This window comes from Cryptomeria japonica, chromosome 6 (assembly GCF_030272615.1).
Source record: "Cryptomeria japonica chromosome 6, Sugi_1.0, whole genome shotgun sequence".
Classification (NCBI taxonomy): Eukaryota; Viridiplantae; Streptophyta; class Pinopsida; order Cupressales; family Cupressaceae; genus Cryptomeria; species Cryptomeria japonica.
The window spans coordinates 680282607-680302498 of record NC_081410.1 but is presented as its reverse complement, the minus strand read 5'-3'; the positions used below and the strand labels follow the sequence as shown (position 1 = coordinate 680302498).

The window sequence follows — 19892 nt, the reverse complement described above, 5'->3', positions numbered from 1 at the left end:
TGATCAAATTCTTGTTACTTGATTCTGCTTGACCATTACCCTGCGGATAATAATCAAAGGTGTGTGCCAAGGAAATTCCATGATCATAGCAAAATAAGCTTAACTTAGATGCAGAGAATATTGATGCATTATCTGTGACTATTTTCTGAGGGACTCCAAACCTGACAAGAATATTATCCTTGAGGAACGTACACACAATCTCTGAAGTGGTTTTTTTTACAGGGATAACTTCCACCCACTTAGTGAAATAATCCGTTGTTGTTAAAATGTGAGTATGCCCCGCACTGGAAACAGGGTTCAAAGGACCAATGAAATCTAACCCCCACTGTTTAAAAGGTTCTTCTATTACCACGTGTCTCAACGGCAAGGCAGCCAATTGGGGTTTACCTGTAAACAACTTGCACTTTTCACACCTCGCCACCTAGGCGTATGCATCCCTAAACATCCCCGACCAATAGTAACAGTTCCTCAGGATTTTGTATGCAGTAACCGTAGAAGAGAAATGACCTTCGCATGCTTCATTATGAAAAGTTTTCAGTAGAGCTTCTTGGTGCAGTTTATCCACACATCGGAGGAAAGTGCCATCTAAGCCTTTCTTGTACAATATGTTATTAGAGATGACGTACTTCACAGCTTTCAACCTTAGATTTCTTTTTTCTCTAGGAGAAAGATGATCTGGACAGTCTCCATACATAAGATAATACGCAACATTGGTGAACCAAGAATCCTGATGGTCGACGGACAAGGTTAAAGGTAGACTGTCCTCTTCTTTAAACTCATTCTCTGCTATCAATTTACAAAGGCCTTGTCCTCTAACCAGTTTAGTGGGCTTGATGTCCAAATTGAATTCTTGAATCTTGGAGACCCAAGATGCTCTATTGTTGATGCCAACATCCTGTTGAGTTAAAACAACTTTTACTGCAGAATTGGGAACAAAAACAGTTGTACGTGAATGACGTATGTAATACTTGAATTGCTTCACAACTTTTACCACTGCATAGGCTTGCTTCTCTATCTGTGAGTATTTTAACTCATGCTTCTTCAAGGGAATACTCATGAAGGAAATTGGCACCTCTTCATTATCCTCACCCTTCTGTACCAAAATCCCAGACATTGTATGCTATGATGTGTAACAATAAATAATAAAGTCTTTATTAAAGTCTGGATTAACTAGGCTAGGTGCATGCACGATGGCCCTTTTAATCTCTTCAAAAGCCTTCCTGCCTACTTCATTCCACCTAAAGGCTACTTTTTCACTCATCATATTTACAATATATTTAGTAGTTTCAACAAAATTAGGAATAAAACGCCTTAGGAAGCTCACCTGTCCAAAGAAGGACCTTACTCCATTTCTATTTGAGGGGAGACTGAGCTACTGTATCGCTTTTACCCTCTATGGATCAACTTTTACCCCCTCCTGTAAAACGATATGTCCCAGAAGTTTTCCTTCCGTGACACCAAAAACAGACTTTTTAGGATTTAATGATACCCCATGCTCCCTACATCTCACTAGAACTTTTCTCAAATATGACACATGATGCTTCCTTTTCCTGGAGAAAACAATCAAATCATCTAAATAGACTACAATAATCTTGTCCCTCAAATGCCCGAAGGAAAGATCCATCGCCCTTTGAAACGTTGCCCCTGCATTAATCAACCCGAAAGGCATTCTTTTATACGCAAAGGTACCTCAGGGAGTTATAAAGGTTGTCTTGTGTTGATCTTGTTCCGCAACACTAATTTGATTATACCTAGAGAAGCTGTCCAACATGGACATCATCTCGGACCCTAAAACAGTTTGTAAAATATGATCCATTGCAGGCAGGGGGTAATTGTCTTTCAAACTTGCTTGGTTTAAGTTTTTAAAATCAACACATATTCGTATCTCATCGTTTTTCTTCCGAACAAGAACTATTGTTTGCAATCTAGGTGGAATGATGTAAAGGATAAATAATTTGGGCCTTCAACATCTTGTCAACCTCATGAAAAATTGCTTCTACTACCTTTGGATTAAAATTTCTTAACTTCTGCCAAAAAGGATTGACACCTGGTTTCAAAGGAATTTGATGTTGGAGCTTACCATCCCTGTCATCTGCAAACCTCTATCGTAGTCTATTTCTCCTGCTCCAAAAACTCCTCAAAACTTTCCCAAGAAAATGATAATTTCGACGTGACAACTACTCAGTTTTAAAGCCGAGAAAATATTACCCATTATTACCATAAACTGTCTCCATTACTCTTCGTTCGTGTGACCTTACTCTAAAATGATTGTACTGGAGCATGTCTTAAATGCTAAGTCACTTCACTTCTGATACTACGGATCCTCACACATACTTGCTATATATGACAAATTTCAAATCATTAAAGAAAGAATATTTCTTTCCTTTGTGGCCGTTAATCATATCTTAAAATCCGTGCCGTCACCTCGCGCCAAGTCACATGTCTTCCAACAAGCCTATACATCGAACTCTGAACCTTGCAAAACAGTCGCGACACAAAATTAACATGACAAATCTTGAACTTTGAACCTTGAACCAAAAAGGTTCAAGTTCAAGGTTCAAAGAATGTAAAACGCCAACAAGGACTAGCGAAGACTTAAAACCGCGCGGAAGGAAAAACATTCAAAACAACGCCCGTTGAACTTTGAACCTTGAACCAAAAAGGTTCAAGTTCAAGGTTCAAGTTCAACGCAGTGAAACTTAAACGATATAACAATGGTCGGGTTACATGAGGAAGGTTAAGCAAATGACTTGACCAACGGATTAGACGGGCATTACTTCAAACAAGGACACATATGGAATGAAAATTTTTATATGGGCCCAACAGATATCATGTTAAGTAAAATAGGAGTTGTCCCTATTGAAACAATTGCTATGGTGCATCTCATTAGCTATTTATAAAGAATTGAACAAATGAGAGAAGGTAGATGGCCTAAGGTTGTCATTAATGGCATATTGTGCAAAAGAAAGAAGATGTTGATGCAAGGAAACATAATGGGTGAGGAAATGGAACATTTATTTGAATATGTGCCCCACAAATAACAAGGAGGTAAAGGGATTCGTTATGAATAAGTTCTACAAGAGAATTTGGTGTATTGGGCTAGGAAGAAAGAAACAATACTATCTCAATGTTAGTGTAGGTTTTTATTTTCCTTAATTTTTCCTAGGTTTTTCCTACACTTTAATTAAGCTTGCTTGGGTTAATAAAGCACATTTACTTAAGACAAATGGGTATTGAGGTGTCAACATGCTATGAAGAGGTGCATTTACTATGTTTAGACCATCATGGTGGTCTCTCCTCATTGGCTGGTATTGCCACCTCTACCCCTCACTCAAGTCTATATAAACATGCTACCTTGCTTGTATATTCATATTGGATATTGGGAGATTTCCCTTGATGTTATCCTATCGTTGAGCATTCACATCAAGTTTTTGTAGTATTGTTATTCTGTCCATTTTATTTCCAATATTTTGTTCTAACTCTTTCAATTTGATTCTTGTTTAAATCTGTTATCTCCTATTTTAACATGGCATCAAAGCATGTTTTCAAAGATTAGATTATTGTAAAGATCTTGTAAAATCTTGCTGTGTTTTCTTTCCATTTTGCACGATCTGAAAAACCAGCAAAGGTTTATGAAGATCCAGTAATATTGTTTTACATATATGTTTTTTTGTGTAAAACAAGTTTTTTGAAGCTTAGATTTGTGAAGGAACTTTCAAATAGTATGTTTTGAGGCCTAACAAACCTTTCTTTTATGTTTGGAAGACCCAAAAACCTCTATTTTCATATAAAATGTGTGCAGAGCGGACACCAGAAGCTTTGCTTGTCGTTTTTTCTTTGTTGAAGACGTTGTTTTACACTGTGGCCCCATCTTTTGCAAGTGATAAAGAAAAACGCTTTCTGAGTTTGTTTCATAACTGAAAAAGACCATCTGGGTCATTGCCAAATTTTGCATTAAGTCAACAGATATTTCGAAAATGGCATCGACAAGCTTCAGCTAGACCCCTCACCATTGCAATTTTCTTTTTTGCATCTGATCTTCAAATGAGATGTTCTCAGTCATACTGAGGTATTTTTCAGTGCAATTTTTTTTGAAATGGAGTGTTCTTTCGTGCTCTTTGCAGTGGTGTAATCAATTTTTTCTTAGAAGTTACCAATGTTCCAGAAATTAAGTTTTATCAGCAGATCTGAAGGGCAGTCCTCGTTTTGTGAACTTCAAACCACTATAACTTTCACATATGATCTCATATTTAAGTCAAAAGTGGATATTTTTTCAATTAGAATACTTTGGTTTTGGTTTGATGTTCATATTCTGAGATATTATTTTTGCCTTCAGTATTTGTGTCCATTTTTTGGACTTTGTAAAACTTTGGAAAATAACTCCAACATTGTAAATGCACAAAATTATAAAGTGCCACCTTATAATATCTAAGGGGGGTGGTCCAGTGTGTTCTCTCTGAGTTTTTCGTCTCTCTTTCATGCACAAGCAATCTTACTTTCTACATTAAAATGGATCAAAATATAGTACCAATACTCACACCTTACAACTACTATGAGTGGAAGTCAATAATGACAATCTATCTTAAGAAGTTGGGGTTGTTTAGAGTAACTATGGGACTTGAAACTGAACCAACACTAATTGCAGAAAAACCAAAATGGTTTAACAAATGTGATAAAACTTATGGTACACTATGTATGTCTATATCTTCTGATCTTCTTTTTCATGTTGAATCTGCGACAACTCTAAATGATGTATGGACAACATTGGAAGGGTTGTTTGGTAAACAAGATGAGTTAAGAGGACACCAATTGGAGAATGAGCTAATAGGGATAAATCCATGTAATTTTGATACAATTCAGAACTTCTTCACAAAACTAAAGGCTGTAAGATTGCAATTGAAGGCATGTGGGATAGATAAGAAAGATTCACAATTGATTCTAAGCATTCTTTCCAAACTTGGTCCAAACTATTCAGTTTTTGTTTCTACTTTCTATGCTACAAAAAGTGCCTTAGGAACCAGCTTTAAAATGCCTTCACTTGATGATTTTGCAAAAGAACTTACACAAGAACAAGATAAGATTATTCAAATGGGCACAATTAAGTCCTCTAAATCTCAAGCCTTGGTTGCCAACCAAGGTACAAAAGATCAAAATGGGCTTTCTAAGCAAGAAAGGAAACAAAAGAACCAAGGAGAAAAGAAGCAAGAACAAAAGCCAGTTACTTCAAAAGCAACTAATGAGGCATCTTCTTCAAAGGGTGACAAGCCCAAGAAGGAGAAAACTAAGTGTTCCTACTATAAGAAACTTGGTCACAATGAACATAAATGTCTAAAGAAGCAAATTGATCATTTGACTCATCTTCTAGAAAAGAACAACATCAAGGTGCTTGATTCTATCAAACCAAGTTCATCTCAGCAATCTTCAAAGGACACATATAAGGGGAAAGGAAAGGGCAAGGCCCTAGTTTTTGTTGATTCCCAGCCTAATTCCTGGATTATCGGATCGGGTGCTTCACACCACATGGCTTCATCAAAGGATAGTTTTTTCTCCTTGGAGTGATGTTTTATGCCATCTATTCTATTGGGTGATGACACTCCTATTGAAGTGCATGGGAGAGGGTCTATTGACGTGGGCGAAGGAACATTTCAGGATGTCCTTTATGTTCCATCTTTGTCAACTAATCTCCTATCTGTCTATCAAATCACTCACACTAGCTCTAGCAAGCGGGTTGAGTTCACTCCAAACACAGTGGTAATTAGTGAGATGCATAATGGGTCTACAATTGCAATGGGAAAGGCAAATCATCAATCTAGATTGTATCACTTTTCTCACTTTGTTCCTGATTTTCCTTCACTTGCATTGCTTACTCACTCGGATGAGGTGAGTCATTTGTGGCATCAGCAATTTGGCCACTTGAATTACTGCTATTTGCAGCAGCTCAATCAACATGACATGTTTATAGGGTTGCCTTCGATTCAATTTTTTGATGGAGTTTGTCAAGGATGCATTCTTGGCAAGCACCCTGAAGAAAAATTTGATAAAGGCAAAGCATGGAGAGCCACACAACTTTTGGAGCTAGTTCACAGTGATTTAGCAGGACCATTTCCAAATCCTTCTTTCAGCAGGGCCAAATATGTCTTGACATTCATTGTTGACCTTTCTCGGTACACCTTTGTATATTTTCTCAAACAAAAGTCTGAGGTGTTTGAGTCTTTTCAAGAATTCAAAGCCTTTGCAGAGAAGCAATCAGGGAAAACCATCAAGGTTCTGCACATCGATAATGGGGGGGAATATGTCAACCATAGGTTTGAGCACTTTTGTATCTTAGAAGGCATTGAACTTCAACACACAGTTCCCTACACTCCACAACAAAATGGAGTTGCAGAACGTAAGAATTGGTCCTTGAAGGAAATGGCTAAATGTATGATCCACTCTAGATCATTCGCACCTCAGTATTGGGCAGAGGCCATCAACTATGCATGTTATATCCAAAATCAGGTTCCTCATCGAGTTGTGAAGGAGGTAACTCCTTTCCAAGCTTGGACTGGTCGGAAACCCATAGTCAAATACTTTCAGTGTTTGGGTCTCCTGCATGGCCCACATTCCAGTAGAGAAACACAAGGCTATGGATCGCAGAGCAAGGCTTGCATATTTGTTGGGTATCCAGATGGTGTCAAAGGCTATAGGCTTTTCCATCCTACCACACATGAGGTTTTCATTGAGAAGAGTGTTCGTTTTGAGGAGGATACTTCCATTTCTTCTTCTGCCACTTCTCCATATTTCATTTCTATGGAGACATTGCGACTTCATGATGATAGTTCTTCCAAGAATTTTTATCCTTCTGAAGAATCGTCTTCCTCCACTTTAGATGATGATGATGAGGATTCATCTTCCTCCTCTCTTGGTAATCATTCAAACGATATGATTCTCCTCCAGATTCTCCTCATTCTTCGGCTACTGGGCCTCTTTGGGCTCATTTGACATTGGAGTCAGCAGGTGATTGGGTTGGTGATCCTTCAGATGAGAGAAGATCAAGGTCTCAATTTGAGCATGATCCACATTTATTTTCTATAGCTGCAGATCAACAATCCTTTCGAGAAGCTTCAGGTGTTCCCGAGTGGGATGCTGCTATGCAAGAGGAGTTCAATTACTTTGAGAGGAACCATACTTGGGATTTAGTCCCTCTTCCTAAGCGAAGGAAACTTGTTCGGTGCAAGTGGATCTACTAAACAAAATTTGTTGCAGATGGGTCAGTTGATAAGCATAAGGCTCGCTTGGTCGCCAAAGGATTCTCCCAGGTTGTTGGGATTGACTACTTTGAGACTTTTGTGCCAGTTGCCAAGATGAATTCCATCTGACTTGTCCTTGCTATTGCTGCAGCCCATCGTTGGGAAGTTCATCAAATGGATGTGAAGAGTGCTTTTCTTCACGGTGACCTTCAGGAGGAGATATACATGGAGCAGCCACAGGGGTTCGTCCAAGATCCTTCACTTGTTTGTCGCCTTTGGAAGTCTCTCTATGGCCTTAAATAGGCCCCTCGTGCCTGGTATGCCAAGATGGACTCCTTCCTTGTGTTAGTTGGGTTCACTCGGTGCCATTCTAATTCAAACGTCTACATTTTACAGCAGGATGGTACTCTCACCTTCCTTGTTTTGTATGTTGATGACTTGTTGATCACTGGGAGTCACTCATCTCGTATCAAGGCAATCAAAATTGCCTTTCATGATCATTTCTTGATGTTTGACTTAGGGCTACTCCATTATTTCTTAGGGATTGAGATCACTCAATCACCTTTTGGTAGATCTTCATTAGACAACCTAAGTACGCTCTTGATATGCTCTCCAGATTTTGCATGGCTGACTGTAAGTCTGCATCGACTACATTTATGTCAGGAGTTAAAATTGAGGCTTCTTGTTCTTCACGATTGGCGGATGCTACCTTGTATCCTCAATTAGTTGGAAGCCTCATATATTTGACTCACACGAGGCCTGATATTTCGTATGCAGTGGGCCTGGTCTCCAGGTTCATGCAGAAGCCACATGAGCTGCATTGGAAAGCAGCTAAGCGGATTCTTCACTATGTACAAGGTACTCACAGTTATGGGATTCATTATATAGCGGGCATGGATATTGACTTGGTGGGATATACAGATTCAGATTGGGCAGGTGATTCTCAGGATCGCAAGTCCACTTCAGTGTATTGCTTCTGTCTTGGTTGTGGTCCAGTTTCTTGGTTGAGCAAGAAACAATATGCTATTGCTCTTTCATCTATTGAGGCTGAGTATCGAGGAGCAGTTAATGCTGCTACTGAGGCCATTTGGCTTCAGAACATTCTCACTGAGTTTGGCATTTCCTTTCAAAAGCCTACAGTCATCTTTTGTGACAACCAGAGTGTTATTCAGATTTCTCGCAATCCGGTCCATCATCAACGGACCAAGCACATTGAGATTCACATGCACTACATTCGAGAGTTGATTCATGAGTAGGTTCTTGTTCTTCAGTACTGTCTGACATCAGATCAAATTGCAAACATCTTCACTAAGAGCAAGTTCATTCATTTGAGAGCTTTGCATTGTGGTTTCTCCTCATTGACCGATATTGCCACCTCCACCCCTCACTTGAGTCTATATAAACATGCTACCTTGCTTGTATTTTCATATTGGACATTGGGAGATTTCTCTTGATACTATTTTTCTGTTGAGCATTCACATCAAGTTTCTCTAGTATTGTTATTTTGTCCATTTTATTTTCAATATTTTGTTCTAACTCTTTCAATTTGATTCTGGTTTAAATCTGTTTTCTTGGATTTTAACAATCAATGAGTTCAATCCCACGTATGATCATCTTCAAAAAGTTTACATAGGGGCTAATATATCATGGAGAGTTGAAATTCTTATTGGTCAACTTAGAACCAACTCTCATCAACTCCGTTGTGAGACCGGACGGTGGAAAAGGCCAAAAGATACTTGGGAAGAAAGGGTTTGCACTTTTTGCAACTCTAGGAATGTGGAAACTAAAATGCATTTTATCTTAGAGTGTGATGCATTCAAAGACAAAAGGGATAAGTTTGTCAATATCTTAACCGCTATCACATGGTATAATTTATTCAATAAGGATTATATCAAGAAGTTGGGAGCACTCATCATCAACTTGCATAGGCAAAGAATTGATCTACAAAAATCGGTTTTGATTGGATAGGTTGTCCTATAGGCTATCCTTAGCCTTGTGGACTTTAAAATTGGTTTCTTTCTTTCTTTCTCCCCATCGATTATTGGTGTTTGACAACTCTCTCTAAGCTATGACTACCTATTTTGGCATGAGGTAAAGGAAATCCTCGACCCTCGATAGGCCAATAATAAAAAATTTCTAAGTGTTCAAATGCTTTCCTTGTCTTTGGTGTTCGATGGATGAATACTTAACTAGCAATTTGGCATGAGGTTTGAGCAACCCCCATGAACTTCTGAATAGATGACTTGGTTTGGTTTAAGTTGGAATTTTTCAAAGAGAAAAAGATATTAGCATGTTTGACCAACATGGCAACAGCCATATTTTTTAAGAGGGTGGCTAACCTATGGCAATTGGTGTCTTTGGTAGGTTGGTGTGCCTACAAATTTGGGAGTGTGGATTAATGTTTCTTGTGGGTTGGTGTCTACAAATGTTGTAAGATCTTTTTATCATTTTATATGGTTAGATCAAAACAACTAGAGGCCATCCCCTAATTAGATCTCATTCCTACTGTTGAAGCTAGATAAGATAAGTATTGACCTGAATTTTTTATAAATTGGGCATACAAACTTGGATTTTCATAAATGAGACATTTTTCAAAATGTTGATTTCAAGCACTTTCCAACAATGCTAGTATTTTTTTAGGTTTTATTGTTGGTGATTATTTCTAGTTGAAGTCAGATTTACCTAATTTAGATTCCAAGCCCACAAATTTTGTTTCATATTTTTGTTTATCATGATTCTTGTGGAATTAGAAAGCTACTTCAATGCTTTAGATAGTTATCAAATCTATTTTCCATAATTTTTACTAAGCACCTATTTATAGTCCTCCCCATTTTTCTATTTTTAAAATAAAATTCATAGATCCAACCCATATTAATCTACTCACTCCATACACTTATTATGGGTGGAAAAAATAAATGAAGATTAATATGAAGAAACATGGTTTCTATCAAGTGACCATGAGTACATCACTAAAACCAAGAGTGGCTACAAAAAAAGAGAAAATGGTATAGTAGATGTGACGAAGCCTTTGACACATTATGCATATGCATGCATATGTCTCATGTTCTCCTCTTTCGTGTTGAGTGTTGCACAACACCTAATAAAATTTGGACTCATTTGGAATCCTTGACTAGGAAGAAAGATATATTGCAAAGTTTTCAATTGAAGAATGAAATTATTGGTTCTTATAAATTTTGAGACCATCTAAGACTTCTTCACCAAACTCAAATCTCTCAAATTATAATTGATATAGTGTGGTATGAGAAACATGACTCTCAATTGATTTTTTCCATATTTACCAAGCCTGATCTTGATTGTACATTTTTTTCACCTTCTATGCTACTAGAGATGGTCTATGTGATGCGCTTATGATTCCTTCACTTGATGATTTTGTTTCATCTGTCACTAGGGACCAAACAAATTTGGTACAAAACGTGTGCATTAAAGTCTTCCAAATTATAGTCTCTTATTACAACTCAAAGCACAAAAGATCGAGGTCTTCAAATAGAAAAGGCAAGAAACATAAATACATGGATTTTAATTTAAATAATGAGCAAGTAAATGAATCACATCTACAAGATACCTCTAAATCATTTTCTTCTTTTAAGGGGGCATCATCAAAGGAGAGATTGAAATGTGCATATTACAAAAAGAAAGGACATTATGAGCATCAATATTATGGAAAACAAATTGATCAATTGAAACACTTTATTTAGAAGAGTTCAATATTTAGTTACCTTCATCTATGTCATCTGGTGCATCTTCTTTGACATCATCACCTATATAGTCAGTGTTAGCTAGAATGACAAGTAGAATAGACAAGATGAAAGACAATGCACTCTTTGCTTCTACACCAATGTTTAGCTAGGACAATAGCTTCATCACATGGTATGTTGTCTTCATTTGAGCCTTACAGTTTACTACACATGCTGATGGAAATCAACACATATATGAATGTCTATGTGAAATGATCTATTAATATTGATGATGACACATTCCATCATGTACTTTACGTTGCTTCACTAGATCAACAAATATCCAAGCTTCCATTTATCATATTACACATAATGGAGCAAGGAAGATTATTGATTTCACAAATTCAATGATTATCAAAGACTTGTAGAGAAGACACATTGTTGCTATTGGGATAATTGATATGTATCTCAATTGTATTTCTTCTCACGTTTTGCTCTCTAAGATGATATTGCAATAATTTTTACTAGTACACACTCTCATGCATGTAGAGTGGGTTAGATACTCAAGGAGAAGTTTGGTCACTTGATCCTATGTGTACTTCCACCCATCTTGGTTCATGAGACTTGTGTTGAGATTCAATCTCCTCCACCTCCTGTATCTTTAGCGATCAATTCAGTTTAGTAGTATGTCTCTAGGCTCTTAGTTTCGGTTTTGTTGGATAATATTTTGTAAATATTGGAGATATTGTTGAGGATATGGACTTCCTTTTCGGTCAAATCTATAGCACACCTATTATCACATTGTAATTGCTTTTAGAGATTGTTTTGCATGATTCTTCACAATTATTTGGATTTGTTTCATTTGACAAAGCATCTTTTTTTTAAGAATTGTGGACACTTGAGCAATTTTCAAAGGCACACATCATGGTTCTTTTTCTCCCATCTACTTGAGGGATTTTCTTGTACATCTACAATTGGATATATTTCTTCCCAAGGGGAGGAACATTGTTTGCCAATTTTGTATCATCTTCAATATTCTTCTTTGTGCATTCACCTTTGACAAAAGAGCTACTTCTTTGTAGGGAGATTTATCAACTCTTCTTTTGTCTTCTATGGGAGGATCTTGATTGTACTTATGTGATCCAAGCAGTACTTGGGGAACATGTCGAGTTCTATGTTCTTTCGTCACATGTAGGCATTTGTTTCTTTTTTCTCTCTTTTGGAGAGGATTTTCTTAATAAGATTTTCTCCTATCCTTTAGTGTTGAGTGATTTATTTATTTGTACATGAGTACCTTATCAAGCCTTGTAGGCAGGACCCATTCATGTCTTCATCATTAATATTTTTAGCTTCTCCCTAAGTTGTTTTTAAAGGGGGGTGTTAGAGTAAAATAGGAAATCACATATTTAATTAATTAATTAATCAAGTCCCTTTTTACACTAGCATAATTAAGTTGGACTTATGTCATATATTTTTTTGTCTCAAGTCATAGGATGAGGACACAGTTCTTGATCTAATATAATCCTCACCAAGTGTTTCATTTAGGATTTTTTTCCTTATTATAAGGATTTATTTTTGTATATTATAATTTTCAAATTCTTTTTTGAATCAATAGAATTCTCAAGGATTGCATAAGAAATCAATTATTTTCCTCTATCTTTCTTAGAAATGTTTTTGTTGCAAGTGATTTCTAGTTGGAGAGTTCAATAATCAACTCCAACATGTTGAAGGGATGGAGTCTTTGGTTTACAATTTTTTCTCAAACAATATCCTAGAATATTGTATTAAAAATTTGATTCATTTGTTTTTGTCTCAAATTTTTAGATCGAAATTGGATCATTGTGTTTATATTATAAATGAGTGGTGGTTGATTCCTTATTATCACATTGATATTTTTTTATTAAAGTAATAATAATGACATGATTTGTGATTTGAATTTTTTTTTTAATATTGAATAAAGCAATTAAAGATTACAAAATTGAAACTAAAAAAGTAGCTGATGAACATAGCTGAATCTACATATCTTGTTTTCTCATTTAAACTCCATAAATCACTCCATGAACTACATGTTCATATGGAATTTTACTCTCCTCCTTTTAAGATGTGTTGCGCTCACTTTGAACATCTCCCTCTTCTCTATTGGTTGCCCACTCCTTACCGCCTCATTGTTCTTATCAAAATGGTCCTAGAATTGTTGTCGATTTTTCTTTGGAAATTTTTATTTGTGTCTAGATTTTTTATTTAAAGACTATGGTTTGCTGTATTTAAAGACTCAATACAGCTTTAGATTTCCATACTTGAACAATCATTTTGATCCAAAATTTCGAACTAAATCTTCATTTCCACTTTTGATTCAAACGAAAAAAATAGGATGCCAACTAGAAAGTTATAATTTTAGAACAATTTGACATGGACTTTGTGGGTACCAATGCAGGTACAGTCACATGCGAGCGTGGCCTACGCCGTGGGGCTGATCGACTACCAACAGAAGCTTTACCTCGAAAGCTTGCAGCAAGAGGCCGTCACACTGACCACTCAGCACAAATGGAACGACGCCCGCATCGCAAGAAACCGTGCCCTTCGTTGGCTGGGAAACACAACAGCCCTTGCATCCCTTTACGACATCAGGCGGACGATTCCTTATAACTCTTTCGATAACGGCACTGACTACCTTGGCCTCTTCGTTAACCAGCGCGCTGTAAAAGAGGCCCTCAACGCTAATCCCAACGTTACCTGGGTCGATTGCAGTGACGCCGTGGATGTGAGGATGCGAGAGGACATTATGAAGAGCACTAAATGTATGGTGGAAAGCATTCTCTTGAAGATACCAGTTTTGTTGTATCAGGGGCAGTTCGATCTCAGGGATGGCGTTGTATCCACTGAAGACTGGATGCGCACTCTGTTATGGAATGACTTGGCCGACTTTTGGCGGGCGGAGAGAAAAGTATGGCGAGTGTCAAACGTGCAGGCTGGATATGTGCGCTCTTATTCAAATCTCACGCATGTTGTTGTGGCCAGAGCAGGGCATTTTGTGCCTACCGATCAAAATCTCCATTCTCAGGCGATGATTGAGTCGTGGGTAGCTAAATCTCTTGCTACTTCAGCGGTAAATTGACAGCCGAATTTCTTTTCCTTTGTATCCACTCCTTTTTAATGAAATTGAGACTTTAATAACGTTTACTATATCAAACAAAGGGTTGCGGAGCAGCTCTTGTCCTGCAAAAAGTAGAGGATAATTTCTGTGATTTAGTTAATGTTTTGATCAAACAAATATAAAAAGAAAATTATAAGCAAAATATAGAGTCCAATTCTTAGAATTAGCTTATAGTTTAATTCAAGAAAATCTTCATTACAGAGAAAAAGAATAATTTTTTGGCTAGCACAATTATTGAGGCATATAATTTAATTTTTTTTAAACACCTTCAAATATATCGGTACACAAATAACAATCTTATTTTCTTGTCTATAAGAATGGTTATAAGATATCATAGGCTCATAGTATCTAGGTAGTATGTTAGGATATGCTTTAGTACTTGTTTAGTTGATGGAGTTTCTTGGTGTTGAAACAAATATTTTCTTCTATCTATTTATTACAAAGTTAATTCACAAATTAAGAAGATGTTATATTAATGTACAAAACATAGAATAGCATAACTATCTATACTATTCACATTCCCTATATGTGAAGCATGAAACACAAATTATATTTCATAGATGAAGAGCACATCTTGTTGATAAGACCCATTTGTAAAATAGATATGAACATGAATTTTTCTGAACATTGAAAAACTTCACTACCTAAGCAAGGACTCAAAATCATCGTTGCCTACCACCTAAATACTTTGATCCATCCATTCACATTGCCCTAACATATTTGTAGTTGATGCATACTTGACCATTGAAGAGTTAGCTATGCAAAATGATTAGATACTAAACTATACAACCCATAAAGAGCAAAGATGAAGGGAAAAGAAAAACAAAGTTAGTTCACAATTTATTATTTGTACCATATACCTACTTTTAAATAGTTATTCTCTTCCATTTCAAACACACCCATAACATAATCTATAGAGTTGTTCTAGGTGAAATTGTTGTTAAAAATATATTAAAGATAAGTTTAAAACTTCAAAAAGTGCATCAGCATTGCCAAAGTAGGACAAAAGAAACTATATTAAATCTCCTTTGATTTCATCCCACCATAACACCAAGAAAATTGGTCTACTCATAGTTAGGATTAGAGTTTTAAAACAAGGGTTAAGGTTAGGGTTAGAATTACAAATAGAGTTAGGGTTAAAATAAGGTTAGGCTTCAAATAGAGTTACAATTATATTTCAATTTTTAAGGTTGTGCTTAGAATTAGAATTAGAGAGAGGGTTTGGATTAAGCTTAAAGTTTCAATTAGGGTTAGGATTTAAGGTTTTGTGTCCAATTTGGGTTAGGGTTAAGGTAATGGTTCATTATTTTGATGAAATAAATAAATTAACACTTGGTGGTAGGGATGAAATGTAAAATTGTTATTGAATATATAATTATCTACTATGTGTGTATCATCAACTAGCTTATATATAATAATATATATAAAATAAACCAAGAAATACTCGAAAAAGATATCTTTCCGATTATTCTATATATTTTGTTAAATATTTATAAGCAAGTCTATTCAATAAAATCACATTATCACCATAAATAAATAAAAAATATTCGACAGAGGAAACATGTTATGGGGAGGCTCTATCAAACTGTTGATTGGTACAAACAATGAGGCAAAATTTGCCACCCTACTCAAAGGACTGGCATTGTGCAAACAGGAAGGACTTTTGAACTTGGAAATAGAAGTTAAATCACTAAATGTAGTACGAGAAATCTCATCAGGTACAACCCCCAGTTGGAAGATGAGAAAGTGGACAGAAGGCATCAGAGAGATCATAACAGATTTTGATTATGACATAAGGCATGTTTTCAGAGAAGCAAACATATCTAAGCAGATTTTTTGTCCAAACACGCAATAGACCAAGTTGAGGACTATATCATATCAAAGAATCCCAAGGCATGGGGTGGTCTGATAGTGAATTTTGAACTGATTTGAAGGAGTATGAAACTTGTGAGATATGACAAAAGATCACATCTGACAAGATAGGAAAGATAGATAAGACCCAAGCGAGATTTGCACGGGGATTCCTATCTTCATTGGATAAGGAATAAAGATATGGTGGTCGAACGTTTGGGAAGAGTGCAGTATCTCCTCTTTAAATTGGAAGGGATAAACCGGAATTGCCAGAATAGAGAACATATATGGGCAATATATTAAGATTACGGACTATAAGTGCAATTGTGGGTAGGATTCCATCCTGGAGCAAATGAAGGAATTCTTCGTGGTGGAAGGGGATGTCATAGAACAAGTGCTAAGAGACATCATCAGTGTGAGGGAGAGAATTGTCACAACAACGAATTGTTGGAATGTTTTGTATACAACTTGGCAAGGACCACAATAGACTACGAGGCCACAAAATGAGTCATAAGAAGAATGGTGGTTCCGAAGTTGGTAGAACCGGCGGTTACTACTTTAGAGGCACTCAACCCTACGACCTTTGAAGAACTAGTTGCAAATACCTTTGAAATTGAGGTGATCAAAGATGGAACCAAGGTGGACACCGTCAAAGTGATGAGGGAGGGAATCATGAGGAACAACTTGGAGACATACGAATACATGATATCTGTAAATGGGAACATGTTCCCATCAAATCAGATTGAGAGGTCGCGGGAGGTCATAGAGGCCATTAGAGTCCTGTTTTTCTCTATCTATGCTTGAATGTAATCTCTTTTTTTTCTAAAGTAATGAAAGCTACCCGAAGGTAGCAATTCAAATAAAAAATAAATAAATAAGAAAAATGTTCAAATACAAAATAAAAAATGCCGAGGCAGTCCGTCGCGTAGATTATGTTTAACTTATTTTTATCAAGGGACTCAATGCAGCAAGTTCCTGCCAATAGTATAGTTATTTTAGAGTACATTGATGTCATTTCAACATTTCTTTTATGGTTTTGTGTGTTACTTTCATTTTGTGTTGGTTGAGTAAATAGGCCTTGTCATCGGCGACAAGCACCCATGTCGCCACAGTGACCAGAAGTTATCAAATCGACAATTACTGCATTGGCTGATTGTTCTGCAGGCGTATCAACAGTTGGTTATTAACTAACTATTCATCTTCTAAAAGTGCAGGTCACGAGGTTGAGAGGGGGGTGATCATTTTCACACAAGAATAGGGGAAGAAAAGAAGGGCCGACTGGAGGATTTGTAGAGAGAAGCCAAACAAGAGAATAGAGAGTAGATTCTAGGTTGATTCCTAAAGGGAATCCAATTTTCTTCGTAATGACTGAAACAACATAAAGAATAATGGAATGTTGATGTTGAATTGTGCATATATTAGACCTGTTAGAGGAAGGTCGTACGAATATGAGAATATAATGATTGATCTGTTGTAGAAATTGTTTATGTTATTGACCCCTACGTGTGTTATTGATCTCTATTAAAGTCTTGAACTTCCTATCATTAATTCCCTGGTTTATTTGATGTGAAGTTCCTATATGTTTTGTGACAACAAGACTTGCCATCATAGTGGTATTAGAGGTTAAAAGAGATTCGGTGTAGTTATGCGGACAAAATGCCTCCAAGGAGAATGCGCAGAGGAGGAGCCCAAGGAAGAGGCAGAAGGGAACATGGAGAAGGAGTTCTCGAGATGTTGTAGCATTTGATTGCATGAATGGATGCCTTAGAAAGGGTATAGAGAAGAGGAACCCTTGATGATAATGGCAGTGATAATGAAGAGGAAGAGGAAGAGAAAGTACAGGAAGAGGTTGAGGAAGCACATGAAGAACCTGAAATGTTTGAGGAAAGGTTATTAAGGCAAATATTAAATGTGGGTTCCAAACCCAAAATAGAGGTTCCTACTTACTCAGGAAGTCTCGATGGTGAAGATCTAATTGACTGGATCAATGAATTAGACAAGTACTTTGAGTATGAGGGAGTGGTAGAGGAAAGGAGAGTTAAATTTGCCTACACCAGATTGAAGGGCCACACTGCTATGTGGTGGGCCTTTGTCCAATTTGAGAGAAGAAGGAAGAACAAATAAAATATTAACTTGTGGGATTGAATGGTTGCAAAATTGAAGGCCAAGTTCCTTCCTGGAGACTATCAAAAAGATCTTTTCAAGAGATTGAATAATTTGAAATAAATAGACATGTCAGTCAAATATTATATTGAAGAATTTAATAAGTTGGTGATTTGGTCTGGCTACAATGAGGAAGATATGGAGGAAATAGCTAGATATATGAATTATTTGGAGTATAGTTTACAAGACGAATTAAGTCTTGAGTTCCCTAGAAGCCTTGAAGAGGCTTATCAACTTGCCTTAAGGGTAGAGGAGAACTTGTAGCGAAAGAAAAATCAGCAAGAGAAGAAGAGAGGAAGAGGTTTTAGAGGAAGGGGACAACAATTTAGTAGAGGATAACAACACCATCAAGGAGAAGAGGTTGGAAGTAGTAGTGGGATAGCCAACAATGATAGAGGATGTTATCAAAATAAAGGTGGAAGATCCTTTGGAAGAGGTGGTTCTCAAGGTAGAGGTAGAGGGTTTGCGAGAAAATGCTTTAAGTGTAACCAATATGGACACAAGAGTTGGGAATGCTCTGAACCATCTCAAGGAGGACATTCAAAGTTTGAAAGAAGTAACCAAATTATTCATGTTGATGAAGAAAGTGTGGGGTCACCTGTTCACCACAAGGAGGAACTTGAATTTGGAGAATATTTGTTTCTTAAGAGGGTATTGTTGAAGCCCCAAAAAGAAAACCAAGAACCCGTTCAAAGGAGACCATTATATAAAACAAAGTGTAAGTCCAAAGGCAAATGTTGTAGATTGATTATTGATAGTGGTACTATGGATAATATTGTTGCAACAAAGATGGTAGATAAGTTAGACCTTAAAAGAATCAAGCATCCATCTCCATATAAGGCGTCATGGTTTTAGAAAGGTCATCAATTGTTAGTAAATGAGCAGGCCTATGTTGATTTTCAGATTGGAAGTTATAAAGATAATGTGTTATGTGATGTGATGCCCATGGATGTTTTATCATGTATTGCTTGGAAGAGCGTGACAATTTCACAGGAAAGTGGTGCATAATGGAAGGGAGAACACTTATAAAACTGAGAAAGATGGAGTGAAACATACTTTGATGCCTATGAAGGAGCAAGAAGAAGACAACAACAATAGTTGCAACAGTAAGGTAATGTTGGTAAGTGGCAAGGAATTCATACATGAAATGAAGAATGAGAAAGTAAGATTTTGTTTGGTTCTTAAACCTAGGCATGTGTTTACTACTACAAAACTTGATGAACTCCCTCCTGAATTGCAAGGTATTTTGAATGAACATTTAGATATTGTTGCATATGATTTGCCTAGTGAGTTGCCACCTATGAGAGGCATTAGCCACCATATGGATTTGATTCCAGGAGCTACCTTCCAAACAAGGCAGCCTATAGGTTGACACCTACGAAAAATGAAGAGATAAGGAAGCAAGTGGAAGACCTTTTGAAGAAGGGTTTGATAAGGGAAATTCTAAGTCCTTGTGTTGTTCCTACAAAACTTGTTCCAAAGAAAGGAGGGGAATGGCATATGTGCACTAATTTAAAGCTATAAATAAAATTACTATAAGATATAGTTTTCTCATTCCTAGAATTGAAGATGTAATGGATTGTTTGAGTGGTTCTATGTATTTTTCTAAGATATACTTAAATAGTGGCTACCACCAAATAAGAATCAGGTTGGATGATGAATGGAAGACAAACTTCAAGACTAGTGATGATTTGTATGAATGGTTGGTTATGCCTTTTGGATTGTCTAAAGCACCCAATACTTTTATGAGACTAATGAATGAGGTTTTGAAACCATTCCTTGGTAAATTTGTAATTGTAT

General features: G+C 36.7%; 1 protein-coding gene across 1 annotated transcript in view; it reads left to right on the top strand.

Annotated features, from left to right (window-relative positions):
- LOC131069250 (serine carboxypeptidase-like 50) overlaps positions 1–14220 on the top strand; it is a 55721-nt gene extending 41501 nt beyond the window's left edge. Inside the window, exon 2 of the mRNA XM_058004615.2 lies at positions 13359–14220. Within this exon, the coding sequence (XP_057860598.1) occupies positions 13359–14039 (681 nt within the window). The 3' untranslated portion in view covers positions 14040–14220. The remainder of the gene's footprint in view (positions 1–13358) is intronic.
- Positions 14221–19892: the final 5672 nt, after the last annotated feature.